This window comes from Topomyia yanbarensis, chromosome 3 (genome assembly GCF_030247195.1).
Source record: "Topomyia yanbarensis strain Yona2022 chromosome 3, ASM3024719v1, whole genome shotgun sequence".
NCBI classification, from domain to species: Eukaryota; Metazoa; Arthropoda; class Insecta; order Diptera; family Culicidae; genus Topomyia; species Topomyia yanbarensis.
In genome coordinates, this window is record NC_080672.1 from 39,984,215 (window position 1) to 40,003,336 (window position 19,122).

Genomic DNA, 19,122 nt, shown 5'->3' on the forward strand with positions numbered 1-19,122 from the left:
AAAAACAGCGTTATATTTTACGAATAGGGGAACATGGGAGACTTGACCAAGCGCAAAATTCTATTTTTGGCTATGGCGTCTTCTATTCGATTCTTAACAAAATTTCAAAAATATTTTCATACTTGTTTCGATCCCTTAAGGAAATTTTAAAAGTTTGGAATGAAAAACCCTTTCCTCACAGAAAATATTACGTGATTAATAAATTTGCATTATATGATGTAATTTTTTATCAAATTTTGTTTGGACATATCTACTCGACTACTAATTACTATTGATGTGCTAATATACCATCTTAATCCGTGTGAAGCAGTGAAATCATTTTACATAAATTGGAAAATTGGAAAAGTTATTACTAGAATTTGCATGACATTGAACGCAATAACTAATGTTGGCTTTGACCAAGATTTTATGGGGAGACTTGACCAAGTTGCAATTAGCTGAAGAAATCAATGTTAATCACGCAATAAAAAATCGCACCTCAAACATTTCAGTATTAGTAAACAAAGTTAGCAATAGTAGGACTGATTTCGTGACGTGTGAACATGCAATGCAAGCAGTACAGCTAATCCTTAAAAAGAAATGCTTTAAGAAAATCGAAATTTATCAAATGAAACCCTTTTATATTTTTTATTGCTTTTTTACTAAGGATCTCGACAATATGGAAAAAAATAATTACAGTATGTTTTATGTCATTATTTTTTGTTATGATTTTTCAAAATTCTCTTGGTCAAGTCTCCCCACGCCTTGGTCAAGTCTCCCCGCAGTGTGGAGACTTGACCAAAAAACGATCACAGAAAAACTTTTGTAACTTTTCAAAAATTCTGCAAAGAATCATGAGGACGCAAAATAACTTTGCACATTATATCTCAATGACTTTTGAGGGATTGAAGGCTTTTTTAGAGATGTACGCAGTTTTAGCTGAAAACCTGGTCAAGTCTCCCCATGTTCCCCTACTGCCAACATTTCACATCGTTTGTCATCGTATTAAAAGTATATACAGTTTTTCCGCACATATGGTCGGTGTTAAGTCAGACCGGACTAAGTCGCTAAACATCCAAAAATGAGATAATGATAACACTGGATGAAGAATTTCTTCAGCTACATACGACTGTTGCCAGATTAGAAATATGTAACAATAAACAAGAGTTATGGCAAAAATTAATTTCAAATTTTAACGTAAAGGAAGCTGCAATTAAAACTTCAAACTCGTTTTTCTCGAAATCAATATATTGTCAGTTAGTCCGGTCTGACTTAACACCGAATATATATGAAATCTAAAAAGGACTGCTTAGACAGTGCGAAACCATGCATAGGATATGCATTCATTAAAAAAAATTAATGCGTATTTAAACAATTGCTTTGAAATTTACTCGATAAGGTTCAACTTCGAGTTAAATCAAAATATTTTTCTTTCGTTTTGTTTAAATGATTTAAAATTAGCGAATATTTTAGTCACGCTTCGATTTTCGCTTTACCATTTCGATCAATGCATACCGTTTTAAACAACAGCCAGTACGGTGCCAAGGGGGTAGAGGGGTGTAGCAAATTTGTGACGAGGGGGATTATTGTAACAAAATGCTACGAGGGGGAGGGAGGGGTCGAAATTCGCCGAAAAAAAGCTACGTCATTTGTGTACGGCCTCAATGAGTAGGGATACGATATGGATTGAGCTAACTAGGGCTCAACATTTTCGATTCGCACAAATTTTAATCTTTTATGCGGAACGAGTACCTAAATAAAGCGAAATGAGCAAGAGAGTGTGCCGGTGTAACAACACCGAGTTTTAAGGTGTTCCACGAAGCTCAAAACAATCGGCTTTCCAAATCAGAGAACCGTCGATTTGTTTTTTATCAGTTTAAAAACTCTAGTGTCGCAAAAAAAGCAACACGGTACTAGATTCATCGCAACGGCATGCTGACTAGCACTGACACTGAGTGCCGTAACTCTCCAGTTGCGGTGTGCATAGCAGTAAACAGCACACTGCATAATTTAAATATATCTGTCGACTACTGCTATCGTCTCCGCTTCGACGTTCGACCAGAGAATGAGCGCGCCCGAGCAATGCTGAAAGTTATATATCCGAGGATGATGTCATCGGCAAAATCAAAACAGCCAATCAGAGGCATGGAAAGGAGACATCACGAGCGCTTGGCCGCTGGATACCTAGACCTGTCGTCGTCCTCACCCCCAGCGATAGCAGTGATCAAATGCAGCACTCATCGCAGTGCATTGTCAACATGCCTGATTGCTACTGCTGTTCTTTACGGCCCGACGTTCGGCGGGATAATGAACTCGCTCGAGGAATTATATTTTTTAAATAGTTGTCATTCATAGTAGCGTAGTGTGCAGTTCCGTAGTGTGCTCAAATCTGTCGTACGAGACGATATAGACACGATGTTACTTGTCTGGCAAAAGAGCAACAAAACAACTGATTCAAGCAGGTACGCGGCACGGTTAATTAAAACTTTTCGTGTTCGTTTGAGTCACTAAGGTGCTCCCTATTGATGGCTGTGCCGGGGATAGATTGAGTGATGTATAGGGCCCCTTATGCGAGGTGCTAGTAATGTCATTACTGAGCAGTAATGTCACTTTTAATGATCTGTAAGGTGAGTAATCACGGAATTCCCATACAATTTTAGTAATGTCGTTACTTAGTAATGACACTTTTATTGCGCGTGTAAGGGCCCCTTATGGGAGTTTTCTCGTTTTCCGAGATCTATTCATTTTTGCTTGTTTTTCAATAGTGTACTATTGAAATACAAAAACACTATAGCAATAAAACATAATTTCTGTTAATTTTGAATTTTTTGGTGATAACAAAAAAAATCCGTTCATAAATAACAAACATATGAGCGTTCAAAATAGTGACGCAAAAACGTGACATCGTTTGATTTTAGATTTTACTACCCTGAGACACCCTGCCCCAGATAGTGCAGTAAGACATTTTCAATGTCAAAAATGATTTAAGGGACGTATGCAAGACCCAGCTTTGGGTCTTGCATACATCCCCAAAATATTTTTTGATTCTTTATTTTCGGTTACTCATTCAGACAGAAATGTGGAAGCAGCGAATGAACTTCATTTGCGCTTCCGAAGACAGTGCATAAACCGTTCATTCTTCATTTTTTGATTGAGCTATTACGTTTATTTTAAATATAGCTTAATAAGCTCTTAGGCCTTTTAAAATTTTTGTGAAGCATTTTTCTTTTAAAACATTACCGAAAATCATCCAAGTCTTTAGAGTTTCCACTGACATAACTTTTTAACACTCATGAAACATTCAACACATTCAGCACATGTTTAGCTTCAACCTGTTTTTGCATGAAAAGCAAACGCAGAACCACTCATCGCTCGCTTTTTTCTAGAATGGTGCTAGCAACACAACTTTTTACCATTTTGTCAGATGCTTGTTTACTTGAATCTGAGCTAGCGATGAGACGATATGAAAATAGAATAAATTTAGGACTACGTGCTTTTGATGATGTGTTTGTGGGAATGAAAATAGTTCAGAGTTTACCTGAATTTTGGCTGGAACAAACCGAATTACATTGCTCTTTCTACTGCCCACTAGGAAAAAATTTCCAACGACGACGTCCCCGATTAGACCAAAGTATCATATTTCATCCAGTGCCGGCTGAAAGTATATGAACGATTGCCATCAAAATTGAACCCGACATACGTCCCCGGTTCCATTTTCCGCCTCTAGATCAAATCGTTACAAGTTTTTTCTTCTTTCATATATGGATGTTTGTTCCCCTCCTGTAAGCCTTGGCAGTGGGCGGTGGGCCTCCTTTTCTTATGCCGATTCTGTTTCGGGCGAAAGAAGAAAAAAACATGCCATCCCGGGGATGACGAAGAGAAAGATGCCAACTCCCATCCAATATCAATCAATGACCCGAACATTTGCACCAGCTAGTCGTCTAGCTCCGGAATAATCCATCAGTAAGCTCACACTCGCCATCTTTATCAACATCGCCCTGCCTTCCGTAGTCGCGGAACAGGAACCCTCTTGGATTTTCGGGCACAAATTCGTTGCCGTCGGAAACATCTTCTTCCACCCACCAACATCAAACCGGAGTTCAAGTCTGGTAATAACCTTCAAAAAGAATATGTTGGGTTGATAGAGGAAAACAAATGGGAAAAAAGAACCGAGCGGGAAATAAGCCGAAAGGAAAAGGATTTGACTTGGATAAACTTTTCATCTCGGGGCTCGCAGCTCCAATTGAGGGTGTCCAAAGCTAGCCAGCCCCGAACGATTGCTAGCGAGCTAGAGCGAGAGCAAAGAAAAAATGACACAGGACCGTAAAATAAAGCGACAGTTTGTCCGGATCCGAAGAGAAGGAGGGTCTTCAACGTTAGCCGTGGATGATGCTTCTGCTGCTGCTGCTGTCTGTCTGTACCCGAAAACGAAGATGATAGTTTGGGACGGAACAAATCCGGACAGAAGATAAATTTCATACACTTAATAATACAGACAATAATACTTTGTAAATAATTCATGAAATAAAATGGAGCTTGTTTCGGATTCGTACGGGAAAATGGCGCGGGGGGGAAACAGTCCTTGGAGTAAAGAAAGGGCAACTGTGATGTCAGAAAGAATTGTTTCGGTTCTTTGTAACGTTCTCCAGCGGAAACGTAATCATTGATGAAAAAACTGCCAATGCTAAAGTAAGACCTTTTTCGAACATTTATCATTCAGTTCACAATTTCACAAAATTTGTTTAGCGCGTCGCTTTATTTATTACTGATAGTCTCGTCAGTCTGGTAAAATAGCTATAGGTAACTCATTTCCGGCCGCGACAGCATCCGCACCAACAACAGCAGCATGCAAATCAATCTCTGATGGCCAAACAGGCAGTTGATGTGTGCAAGAAGCACCGTCCATCAGTCGTCCGTTTCTGAACAAGGAACAAGTGCTGGTAGTGAAGGTGGATTGCGCCGTATAGCGGGCCTCGAATCCTAGTGGGGATAATGAAATATGATATCCAATTAAGTGGCTACTAATTGCCGAGTAATCCAATTTCGGAAATCATTCTCAATTAACAACAATTACCGCCAGAGGCAATCGAATTAAAACCAGATTTGAATCTTGAAAATCCGAATCTCTTCCGTTCGGCGGTGGAAAGTGTTCGTGTGTGTGTGAGTGTTTCTATGTGCGGTAGCTGCTGAATTTATTATGACACGACATAGAGCCTCGAATGGAGCTAGGCATAGTGCGGACAGAGATCCGGTAGAGAGGTCTCTAGCCTTACTAAGCTGATAGTAGTACTGTGGTCTTTTAGGCTCTGGTGTAGGCTTTCAAGTCTTCACACTGTGTGATGCAGAGCCTGCGTCAAATCCCGAAGATCATGCATGACCTTCTCTGTTGCAACAGGAGCTTGGTCCGTAGCACGGCTCCCGGACTGTTCAAGAGGGGGGAAGGGCGTCACCACGCAAACCAAGGATTCGAGGTGGCTTATGTAGTATGAAATTACGGTCTAGGCTGTTAATTTATTATTACACTAGCAATTATGGCGTCAGTGATAATCATCGTCAGGCCCCAGGATGATGGAACGGAGACTGGAACGGCACCCATGTGCAGAATAGTTTTCCCCTCAGTAATAGGGATTTCGTTTCGAGTTTTCACACTGAATTCAAATGCTAACGAAGTAGAATTATTAAACGAAAACCCTTTCCACATAAAAATCAACAAAAACTCTATTCTTCCGAGTGCAGAAACCACACACACACAAGACAACAAAGCATCTCCACCAAAAGTGTTCCCCATTACACATGTGAACCCATTCCCAGGCTCTTGTGGCATGTTATGCTGTGTGTCCCGGCTTTCCGATGCTGTCGCATGAAAACCAGCTTTCCAAGAATTCCGCCCGGAGGAATTATTTATGAGTGAGTATTTCATTCTCACTTGCTTCTCGGCCCGGATGCCGTTATTTCCACTCCCACAGGACCTTCAATTATCAGGCAGAACGGAACGGAAACAGCCTCAAACCATGAACCTGACCAGCATGTATAAACAGTTGCGCCTGAATCTGCGGCCAATTGTGGGGACCGTCCTCTGTGACGAAGCTGCCAAGATGGTCTCGTTGTTCTCGTGTGAGAGTGTATGTGTGTATGGTACCAAATTTAGTACCTGGTGTTATTAACGCAATTAGGCGTCGTTTTAGATAGCTTATGCAGCCTAATTGCGGAAGTTTTGGTTCACGCGGTCTTGGCCATGAATGATTCATCCCATTCAAACCGTTTGCTTGGAAACTACTTTGCGGTAGGAGTTTCGAGCACGTTTAAATCACAGTCCAGCAAAGGTGTTTGGAATGCTTAAACTACAACTCGAGAGGTTTTCGTGTTGGTGTGTAAGACCGACGGCAGACCTTTTCCAATTAAATGCCTATACCGATGTGTTTCCTCTTCGAACGGGTTGCGTAACTATATGCTAGTGGAGCCTTCTGCTGCTGGATGAAGTATGGTTTGCCGCAGTTTGATTTCACGGTCGATTAAGTTGAATAATGGTTTTTCGATCGCATTAGTTTTGGTTGACTGTGCTAATTTGTGCTAGTTATATGTACAGAGATAGAAGATTATTGTATATTCTAAGGAGCACGAGCATAATATATATTGCAGCACTGAAACATAAGAAGTAGAAAACGTATGAGTAAAATTGTTTGCGTTTTCCATACCGAAATCTATATATTCGAACCCTTTTTCAGAATGTGGTAAATGAATGCAGCAGTTATATATTTATACTACATTTTATGAAAGAGTGTCAATTTTTGCCAACAAAATCAGCCTAGTTGAGTGACCGAAATTAAAAGTCGCAAGGATATAACATGCTTCGCAAAGCCCGTTTCAAACATATTAGAATATAAAAATCGGAAATAAACTTCAAACATAAAAATCGGACAGAAATCCTTAAGCATAAGAATCGCTTAAAAAGTTCCCACCCGTAAAACTCGGCAAGGGTGAACCTCCAGTATAAAACTCGTTTAAAAATAAAAAAAATCGCTCGTAGGAGCATCCGTATATCTAGATGTTCAAGATTAAAAGTCGGCTAACAAAAACTACTTTGTAAGAATCGGTCGTATTTCTTTCCGGTTTTTTTACTGAAAGTTTTTTACCCGACTCTTACAAAAGAATGTCCCAGTCCGATTTTTATGCTTGAAGTTTATATCCGGTTTTTATATTCGGGTTTTACGAAGCATGTTCTGTCCATGCGACTTTTATTTTTGGTCGCACAATTATCCGTAATTAATCCGTGTGTGGGTATGGTAATCTTCATGTGAGTGTCGCAACTAGTTTCTGCAATTCTTCCCCCATTGACCCCCAGTGAAACTGCACTCAGCAATCGAGTAATATTTTCAGGGCTTTGGCATGTTTTCCACACCCTATGTGATAGTAATGAGTAAAGGAGTCCGGATAATTCACCACATAGAGCTTGAGCTAGACCCCTGGTTTCTACTCCGTTGTTGACCAGCTAAAATTGCACAGAGAATCGATAGATCATAATGCCTAGGAGTAACAAATCATCCTCCTCTGGCAATTCCAAGTTGTTGATCAATAAACAACCAGCGCCGGCCAGACTCGAAAGTAGATCGGAGCAGGAAAGGGAAAGAATGTTAGTCCGACACTTGGTTTTGCTAAAGGCCGTATGTACTAGTGCGCAATTCACAAGTGTCAGGGAGAGAGAAGGGAGTTTCTTAGTAGAGATAGGGATTCGACACAAAATTGTGCTGTAGTTTGCGTACGATTCATTTACAATTTAAGAATCTCTGAGCGCTCGGCAACCAGGAGATTCATTAGGTGCCAAAATATATATTTTAAGAGTATCGTAACGACGAATAGCAAGAAAATTTCAAGAAACACACTTAATTCAAATATTATTTTTACAGACAACATCCTAGTGAAAGGAAAACAATTTCGAAGAAAAAAAAATTAAATCTTTCATCACCATATTGTTTATAAAGGACACTATTTTGATTCAGTTATAAGTTTTAATTTAGGCAAAAAAATTCACCAGTATATAGGTAAGGTTAACAACTGGAATTATTATCTCTCAATTGAGCGCTTACAGTTATATGTATTATCAGTAGAAATGAAGTTATTAGTATTAGTGTGATGGAATTCCGCTAGAGCAGTGTTGTCAGAAACATTTTCAGTTAGCGCTGAAAAATGAAATTTCGATATATCTTCGTTACCTTACATTATTGATGAAATCTGATACAACTCATCCATTTATACTGTGTTTGACTATCTTTTCCATACATTCGCGCTATTGTTAATTTCCTAGGGGAGGTGAATTGAGCATCAAAAAGTAAAAATTGAGCAGCTTGTAGAACTGCGGCAGAAACACCCATCTTTATCTAAACAGATTTTCATGTTTTTCGACCCCAAGAGTCATAGATCGAGAGATAAAATTGTTTATTATTATGCAAGCGAGAATGAGAAGCAAGCAGGTAAGAATTATAAAAATCAATATACTAATTCAGCACAAAAAATTAGAAAGTATAAAAGATGCAGCAAATCAAAGCGGGAGTCCTGTTTTTGTCGCTTGTAACGACATGACACGGAGGAGTATTTGACCCAAAAAGCTGGCCAAAAGCGAAAACTTCAAACTCGTGCAATAGCTTCTAATCATACATAACTGGTTTCTTGGATAGCTACTACACAATTTGGAAGCCTTGTTTGATTTATTTTTTTCATTTGCATCCAGCAGTAGCCGTCAGAGTTAAAATAAAATAAAAGTGATAAATGCTCGTCAAAAAAGTCAAGATATTTACTTTCATTTATCCAAGAATAAGTATTATCTATCGGCTAGTCCTAAAGTATCTACTAAATCCATTGGTATGTACATTCGAAAATCTAAATTAATCGCATATATCAATGAATATGACAGTTATAATTGAACTGAATATATTGTACAATATTTCCCAAATATGTTGGTATTATGAAGTGATCTTTATTTATGTTCTCATCATTTCTCACCTCAAATTTCAATACCATTAAATAAATCAATGTCCCAGTAAGTGAATCAAGAGCAAAATTGCTGCCACTTTCTGCTATTTTGTGTTTAATAGGCATTTTACAAAACGATACATTATTCAGTGCTATACCACTTATTTATGCAATTTTAGAATTGACTGCTTTTTCAATATTTTTAAACAATTAGTCTACTTTCAGAGAATATCTGTGCAAAATTTAAGTGGTATATTCCAAATATTGTAAAAGATACAACGTTTTGAACTAAATAGACGCAACACACGTCATGCGAAGCATAACGATCTCCTTTGCACGGAACAACGCTTTCGAATCATTGTTACAGAAAGTTGGAACCGCACTTTAAGATGCATACTAACATAATTACAATATAATTTCATATGAAAACTTCTTAGCACATCTTTTTACACTGGTTTCCATTCATTACCGGATCGTTTTCGTAGAACAAATTATATTAGTACTTTTGGCCAGCTTTTTGATATGAATACTCTTCTGTGCATGGGACCAAGAACCTAGTGGATCAATTCTCAGCTTCGGTCGCCGGATACTACATGGCCTTATAGTAATTACATGCTCCATTGCACACCAGCCCCTAGGAGTCCAGATAATTCACTACTAAGACAAAAAAAAATCACACGTTTACATGACTAGTAACTGTTATTATCACTCACACAAGTTCCCCGGAAAAAGAAAATGCGCAATTTCTTTTAATAAATAAATCTGTCGAACAATAAACTAACAATCTTAGCACGGTATTCCTTTTGCATTAATTATTTACTGTTTCTTTGCTAATGGCTAGAAAATTTTGACATTTTTATTTATTGTTATTAATATAAAAAATCACGTTTTCCGTTGGAAGGAGTGATAATAAATTACGTTGGTTTAAAAAACTATTCTAACTCACTATTATCAAGAATAGATAGACGTCGGATAATCCGCTTTTCGCGTGAGTGTGTTTGATAAGCTTTTAATTAGCTTCATCCGAAAAAAAATGTTTTCAAATTTGATAATACCTTACCATGAATACTGAAACCATAACGTTTTTACTTTACGGAAATAGGATCATGTACAAAAATCGTTTGTTTTGTAATTATGTTCAGTTTTTGTTCTGCAACGACTGCAGAATTCGTTAAGGCAATTGTTATTTTGTCAGCCTCAGTCATTGTTTAGGCAATATTATTAACAATTGTTGTTTCTGTCCGTGAACTAGATTACAACATTATAAACATTTTTGGCGTAGAACTACGTCTCTGTTTTCGATATGGGTGCACTTTGCAAATTCAACAAAAATGGTGTGTAACGAAAATGCGTTAGGTTTTAAACTCTTATAATTCAGCTATCTCTTGATAGATTTTCGAAATTTTTGTTCATATCGCTCAGAAATACTTCTAAGAACAGATTTCAATAGATAAACTCACAGATATTTTATATTTAGGCATTAAAAATTTAAATAATGTAAAGTATAGTCAAAATACCACGAATATGCACTCAGAAGGTAGCGCTTCCCATGTCCGGTACGACAGATTTACGTACCTAGCGCGCTATGCTTCTATAAATGACGTCATCATCGACTATTTAAAGAACAGAATAGGTCGGACAAGCAGGTATGCCATTATGCCAGATTTATCTGGCACAGCCAGTTTTTTGCAGCTTCCAGACAAAAAGACAAACCTCTCATTCTGCCAGACTTTTAAATTATAGAAGTGTTTGCACACACATTTTGAAAATTTGGTGCATATTTTCACACATTTAACAAAAATCGATTGATAAGTTAGACTTTGAGGTCGCTGTTAAGTGACAGATTTTGCTAGACATTTTTGATCTGTCAGATATTTTTTTAAATATAGTGGCAACCCTGCGGACAAGCTCAGTAGCCGTTCAACGACAGGCAGGGCAGAGCACTGCATAGCATGCTCCCACAGTTAGTGTAAGTCCGTCACATTGACTGTGGAGGTACGCTACGCAGTGCCGTACACCAGGCGATTGAACTTGCTCGATCGAACACCATGCTTGCCCTAGTGCTGGGCTCGTTTCAAGCACACATTTTATGTACAATCTCGAACGAATTCATTCGAATAAAACACGTGCTTGTACAGTCGAGCTCCATGTGCAAAAACAGATGTAGTCACACAGCTGTTAGATTCGAGCATTGTACAGCTGTTTGCGGTTCGCATGCGTACATGTTTGAGGCGAATGTTAAATAATATATGTACTTTTATCATCACACAAGATGTAAAAATGATAAAGAATCTTCTACTAGATTTGTAAGCATGTATAACTTATTTAAATAAAGAAAAATAGGCATACCGCACTTATTAAAATCATTCCGCAGCATTCTCTGATTGGATAAAACTAATTTACAAGACAGTGGAAATGTTATAAATATAAGTGACGACTTTCCTCCCTGTGCCCTCCCCGTACCAGCAATGTGTGGCTGCAAATCTCAGATCATACGGACAGGAAGAAGAAGCCGCTATCGATTTTCGGCAGCATAATCAACTTGCTCTTTGTTGATGGATTAGCAGAGAAGCAGCTGCAGATTTATTTGTTTACTCCGCGCGGGTTAGTATTGAAAAATTTGCTGCGCAATTGTTTGTGCTGTGCTAGTTAACAAATTTACCTCTTCTGAAAGTGTAGCGGCCGTGATATTCTGGGCTCTAGCATGAAATAAAGAATAAATTTGAATATTTTCCGTAATCGATAGCAGCAGTAAATAAGTACATAGTTCCAAATACTGGTGATTGGTTCAAATTATCCATGAATGTCATATGATATGCCAAAGTTTCGTCCTACGTAAACACCACGGTTATGTCCCGGATATTACCCACTACTAGTTTTTTTTTTAATTCTTAAGGCCTCCCTCCTTGTATTGCGACAAATGTCAAAGTAAGGCCAGATGCCAAATTTTACATCATTTGGACAATTTTTGACCCCCGCCTGCTTTGAAAAAAGTTTTTACCATGGTCACTATGGGAAAAAATGAAGGAAATATACATCAAATAATTAAACTTTTTTAGTAGCACTCGGAAAATTAGTTTTTTTTTTACAGAAACTATCGATAAAATACGAGAAGTGTGGTTGCAACTTATACATTATATGCAGTAACACTACTGTTATCTTAGTCAGAATTTAAGGGCTTTAAGGTCTTTTGTCAGTCATATCAAATTTGATCAGCTTCGCGTGCATATAGAACAATTATTCTACAATCAAATTTTATAAAATGTACCTTGATGAACGTTGAAAATCAAAATGGAAATTATTTATGGAACATTCCACGTCAAATTTACAACCAAAATTTTAATTCCTTTCCAAATTTTTTCTTGTATTCTTTTGCTAAAAAAATAGATTTTTTGTTTTGGCTGAATATGATATTTTTTTCAAGTTATTAGTTATTATTTTGAACTTTTAAAGTTTATAAAATTGATCATTTTTCAATCGCTGAGTACTCGGAAACGAGTCGATATATCGAAAAAATATTAAATAAAAAAAGTTGTGTTTTTAAAAGAGCTTGCCGAAAAAAATTTAAAAAAAATAGTTTTTATTAAACAACTTATGAAATTTGCAATTATTTGAAACAAATTGAATTTTTTAAAGTCGGACCAATTTTTTTTACTAAATATTTTCTTTAAATATTAAGAATCATGTTAAAAAGATTGTGTCAAAATTTGGGAGTGGATATCAAAATATTTTGCGAAATATTACAATTGTAAACTTAAAACAAGGCAATTTTACACTAAACGCCCAGTGATAAGCCTGTTATAATTGAAATATCTCGTAAAATACTTAGAGTTCCATTCTGAAACTTTCACACAATCGTCTCATTATAATTGTATATCTTGTATTTTTTTTCTGGCGCAACCCCAATTTGCAGAAAACGTAAATACATAACAAAAACAAACATTACAAAAAAATTCTGGCGAGGTCATGCGAAAACGCAACTTTTATTATTAAATACTTTTTCCACAAATCTAATAGTTTCTGAGTTATCAGGAATTGAAGAATGTTCAATTTATTTAATTAATAAAATTTAAAAAAAATATTTTATGAAGTTCAAAAACTCATAACGTGAAAAAATATCAAAAAAGCAAAAAAATCGTGTCAATGACTCGCATTCTGCAAATTTAAAACTTTTTTGGTAGTATCCAAATGTTAGAAGCAAATAATTTTTTTGTAAAGTCGCCCTAAAAACAAAACTTTTTTGATAACATAAGTATATTAAGAAGATTATGTGAAAAGTTCAGAATGAAACCCGATGTATTTTACGAGATATTTCAATTATAACAGGCCAATCACTGGGCTTTAGTGTTAAATTACCTTGTTATAATTATAATTGAAATATCTAGCAAAGTATTATGATATTCACACCCAAATTTTTACACAATCGTTTCAACTAATAATCATGTTAATATTTTATAATATTTAAAGAAAATAATGAGTAAAAAAATATTATTCATTATTAGTTCCATTTTAGGAAAAATACGGGAAGTTGGTGTATTTGAAAAAATGTGGTTTCCAGATCGAATGTCAACAAACTAATATTCCTGAATTTTACTGAAAACCAATCTATTTTCATTTTGTTTCTGGGAATTTTCCACGTTCTACAAAGTTCGTTTGATAAAAATTGATTGAAGAATTTTTGAGATATATGCATGAGAAAATGTTAACATTCAGTATGAATGACCAAATATCCTAAAACCCCAACTTCTCGTATTCTGACTAAGATCACAAAGGTTTCGTTTGATTTCTGGGATCACCCAACCGCAGCAGAAAATGCAGTAAATGATTTCCCGCGGCGCGCAGCGGCCAGGAGCCGGACATAACCTCAAAAGCCATTTTGAAAAAAAAAATGTTTTATATTTTTCCTAAGACTCTCATGTAGTGAATGATATAATTTCAAAATATTATGACTATTGGATGCGAACACGTTTTAGAACAGCAGTTTAAGTGATTATGTCGTGATATTTTAAAGATTTTTATACCGAAAATACGTTTTCTATGTTCACTTCAAATGCATGTTTATCTTATGATTTTGATCACATTTAAGCATAGTTAGCTTCATTTTGAAGGGAAATTAAAGAAATTGGTTGGCAATTACAATATATTCGCCAAGTTTGCTTCGAACTTTTACTTTTTTGTTTCGATATATCTAAGGTGGTTTGATGATAAATATTTGTTTTACTAATGTATTCTGTACAATCAGACGAAACATTTTGGAACGGACGAATACTAGAGGAATCCGGGGCTATTCGGACCTACCTAAGCAAATCGCCCTTGTAGGTGGATGAACGTTAAAGAATTTATCGGTCAAAGGTCTTAATTGTTAGTTTGAAACCTTAGCTACATTTTGGCGTCATAAAAGTACATTTGCACCAATCAATTGCAGCGCTTGGCGACGATTTGCAAAACTCTACGTTTTTTCAACCTTTTACAATGTAGGGGTAATTCAGACCGCCAAGAAAAAAAAAAAATATTTATTGAAGCAACTCCTTGAGAAACAAAAAAATAAATTGCGTTGCAAAAAAATAATCTGGTTAGTCACCGCTGTCGATTGGTGCATCATGTATTTTCATTGCTGTGGTGTGTGCAATCGTCTGCAAGCCGCTGAACGGTGTTTGATGGAATAGGGGGTCCGAATAGCCTCGTATGCTCATTTCGCACAAAAGTGGTGAGCGTCTTGAAAATATCTGTGTTTTCATCCAAACAAAGATTATTCCATAAAATTAGGAGCATCAAGCTTTCCAAAATATCTACTTATTATTTTTTTCACTGTTATTTGTAGCTTCAATTACGGTTTTAGAGTAGTTTTCTCTAATTTTTATATTATTTGTGATAAGCAAATACTACCTATCATAAAATTGGGATCGTAATTATAAGAAAAGTTCAAAAACGTTGTGAGGAAAAATAATCTATTTTTCTGACTTTTGACATCAAAACTGAACTCAGCACCCCAAAATTTGTATTTTTCAGCCAAATTAATCAACATTATAGGTTTTGTCTGACTTTTGTTCGCGGACTCTCCACTGTGTGGCGCAAAAAGATCTCCAACCGTAATAGTGTAACGCACAAGATTCGAACAGTCGGAAACATATTTTTATATCTTAGGGCATGTTCAGGAGTATTTTATTTTGTATTGGAGTTTCAAAGTAGAACTGGAACCGAAACATTCACATCCCCAGCAAAGCGTTTTGTTTTATAATTTCGAACAGTTTTGTTTTAAAATTTAAAACTGTTATACGACGCCGTTCTATTTGTTGCTGATTTTAAAACACGTTTAGAACTGTGTTTTAAATACATACAAAGTTTTCAGCACAGACACTGAGACCCGATAGACTGGGGAAAAATAAATTTGAATGCAATAACGCTGAAGGCATAGCAAGACAAGAATTTTAAACTTAATGGAACACCGGTGAAAGCTGCTGCTGGGGACAGTAAGTTCTAGCTTTAAAATTTTCAGTTTTATATTATAGAACTGTCAAAATTATGAATCTAGAAATAAAACAGTCCTGAACATGCCCTTACATAAATGTTGTAAATATATATAAGGCCCACGGCTCAGTCAAGCTGACGCGCTGGACCATGACAAATATAAATAATAATGAAAATACAAATTCGAAATTATGAATATATCACGAATAATTTCAAATACCGCTCCTTTTACGTTCGTCTCGAGCATTGCATAGAAAATCAAAATAAAAAAACTATGACTAGAAAACTAGATTTAAGAGGGTTGCTATGAAAAACGCTTCATATATGCCCATCGTTTATTCTTATAAATTTAAAGTATTCAGCAAAATTTTTGGAGTGCATCCAAATTTTTTTGCAAGAATAGTTCATGGTTTCATACTTCGTATAAGGATGTATAGGGTGGTTTGTGATATAAATATAATAAAATTATTAAAAATATGCGAGTGCTCGTAAGAAAAAACTATGTTATCGGATTGAAATTATTAATTATACTATTATTAAAGAGCTTTATTATTAGTTATGTTATGAACGATGACTATCGATTTTCGGAGAAAGCACTTCGCGCAATTCTTAGGGAAAATATGGCTATCACCACATTGAGCATGCTGTCTGGGCGTGCGCCGAATATTATTACAACTTCGCAGTTTTTTTCTTAAAATGGTTCTCCCTAGAAACTATAAAGTGTATCCCTGGAATATTGTACTGTATTACTAGATTTATTATTTCCTCCTATTACTAAACATTTTCCAACTGGACTGCGAAAATAATTATCAGCACATTCCAGCTACAAACTCGTCATATGAGTCAGCCAGGAAGGATTCTTAAGTAGCAGTAAAATTGTAGCACTAGCCCTGTAATTGCTCCGAACACTAACAATCGGCTACCAAATCTCATGAAACAGAAAATCCAATTCCGCGACGGAATTTAAAGGGTGATACTAGCATTTTTTCAATTGGATTTTCTAGGATGACTAAGTTGCCATATCCACTTAATGTTTCTTTTAATATGTTCAAGTTTCTCTGCAATGGTATCATGCCAAAAATATACACTTAAACAACGTTTTCAAATTTTGGAATATGCAATCAAAAATGACCTTAGCATCTCAAAACCAGCGAATATATTTCCATTTGGCTTTTTTTCCCACGGCGCAAACTTTTATCGATTTGGTAAAAAAGTAAGTAAAATTTGTCCAGATGATGCAAAATGTAGTATTTCAGCTTATATTGATTAGTATGAAAGGGGATACAAAACAAACAAACTTTTGTAAAATAGTATTTTACCAATTTTTTCTCCAAAAATTCATAAGTAACTAAACGAGGGATACAGATGAAGCTATACTGCCTTCGACGGGGTTTTTCCCAATAAAGTTTCCCATCTATGATTCAGTGGGTATTAGCATGTATTTGATACCCACTTCAGAACTTAGAATTTTAGTAACATGTAACCAAAAATGTTGGGCGTAAAACAGAACTTAGCATTTTTTCGCATAGTTAAGATCTTTAGAGTTCTGTAAAATAGAACTTTTGATATAATCTTTTAAAAAACGGCCTTTTTTCTTATCGAGACTATCCTTTAAAAATAAATTCCCATAGTTACTCTCATACCAGAGTTTGAGTCTCATAACCTTTGCTGCTATTTTGAGGACGAGCTTCCAAGTTTTCCGATATAATGGAATTTTGAAAATTATTGAGAAAATTACAACCACCAGAAGCACCGAAATATTTCTCAAAGTTTAACGGTACGTAACTCTTTATAACATTTCTAGTGCCATTCTAATTGTTTTATCGTGTAGTAAGTTTAGCACCATGTGATCTGATTATGGATCTGCTGTTGGATTTAGTTATAATAAATGAATAATTATTGAAAGTCCTCCAAATATAGCAAATTTAAAACATTTACTCACACTGCAAATTTATCGACGTCTGAAACATGGAAGCCCGGTGCACATCCTGATGGGTCCGGCCGCCCATCACCGAGCACTGGCTGCCGGGTGCGGCCGCAGCCGCCGCATGGTGCAGTGCACTCATGCTCACATTTCCCGGCCCGACAGCCGAACCGACGGGATTGTACGAGCGGGCCATCGATGCGGCCGCAGCCGTGTACCGATAAGCCGCCTGGGACATCTGACTACAGGAGGTCAGATCGCCGTACGTGCACGGCATGTTGCCTAGACCCGTCGGATCCATACCGCCCTGGAGGCAGCTGGAATCAAATCCGGCCGCCGCCTGGTTCAGGTAGGAGTAGTCCATCTCGTGGGGATAAATTTTGGCGGTTTTTTGTATTTCCGGATTGTCGACGGATAAAGTCTGCTACTGCTGCTGCTGCTGCCTGCGGGCTCGGTTCAGGGGAGTCCGATTACGATAATGTTGATTGGCAAGGGTACCCCAGCTCTGTTGTGTTCCGAAATGTGTTGTTTTATTTTTGTTCTGCGAATATGGTCGGGAAAAGGGACAGTAGCACTGGAAGGCGCCAAAAATGAAATTAAATATTAATTTTCACTTGCGCTTCGTTTGGTTCGGGTTCGTCGGTTCGTTTTTTTATTTCTGGTTATTTATTTTTATTATCCATGAGTTTACCGCTCAACACCTCCACTGGGCTTCATGCCTTTTTCATGAGATTATGTATCACAACACTTGAACCGCGTGTTATTTTACTGCGCACCGGGAGTTGTATCGCTTTCAACACTCACTTTTCCGCGCATTCAAGTTTTATTTGTTGAATTATTTTTGAATATTCTCCCCCGACCACGCTGCTGATCGTATCAATCAGATCGAAATCATTGCTACTGTTATTGGATCAGGAATAGATTATTAGATTGTAGATTCAAATTGGATTATCTCATAACTTCTTGTCTTCTCCTGGTGGCTGGTTCAAGGTAAAAGTCACGTTATGCACGAACCCACACTCCTACAGTCACTCACCTACACCAACTTTGTTCTGATTGTTATTTCACGAAACTCTGACTTTCTTATCGAGACACGCTAAGTAACCCTAACAGGATGTACCTAATGTTTTTTTTATTTCCTGTCTCAGCACTTGTCACGGCAAAAAAACACCAGCCACGTTACTGCAAGGATTTGCAAAACCACAAAACTTCCAACTCTCGAGACTTCCGCAACTTTGAACGAGTCCTGACAAAAACGCACCCACAACAGAGCAGCACGCGACCGGTTGCTTCCCTTAGCCAAAATCAAATGATAAGCCTAATTCAATAACGTGAACTCAAAACCTGCTGCTGCTGCGTTTGCCAAATGCCACTTGCTTAGCAGCCAGCAGTGATAACTGGGGTTGTTTTTCACCCCAAGGCCTGAAAATAGTAGCAGGCGACGCAGCATCCCTAGCGAAAGCTCTCACCCCTGCGGAGAAAATCCTTGCCGAAAGGCGTGGCTTCCTGCTGTCCCTGAACCAATCCACGAGTAGCACAAAGAGGAAACGAATCGATGACGTCACCGTTTCGCGCTGTTCATTGCGCTGCTGTGTTGGTTGCTCATTCAGCCACCGTCCTTGCATCGCGTTCATTTACGCAGTCATACACACACACATACACAAGTCAATGTAGGGTGAAGAATCCGCAAAAACAACGCAACCAGCAAGGATTCGAGTCGGTGCGTCTCCTACAAACAGTGACGAAAGCATTGTCTACCCAACCCTTCTGCCAGTAACAGCAGT

The 19,122-nt window shown here is 37.2% G+C and overlaps 1 protein-coding gene across 1 annotated transcript in view; it reads right to left on the bottom strand.

Annotated features, from left to right (window-relative positions):
- Window positions 1–18,692, bottom strand: part of LOC131691398 (paired mesoderm homeobox protein 2B-like) — a 115,712-nt gene extending 97,020 nt beyond the window's left edge. The window contains exon 1 of the mRNA XM_058977760.1: window positions 17,357–18,692. Coding sequence (XP_058833743.1) covers window positions 17,357–17,702 — 346 coding nt within the window. The 5' untranslated portion in view covers window positions 17,703–18,692. The remainder of the gene's footprint in view (window positions 1–17,356) is intronic.
- Window positions 18,693–19,122: the final 430 nt, after the last annotated feature.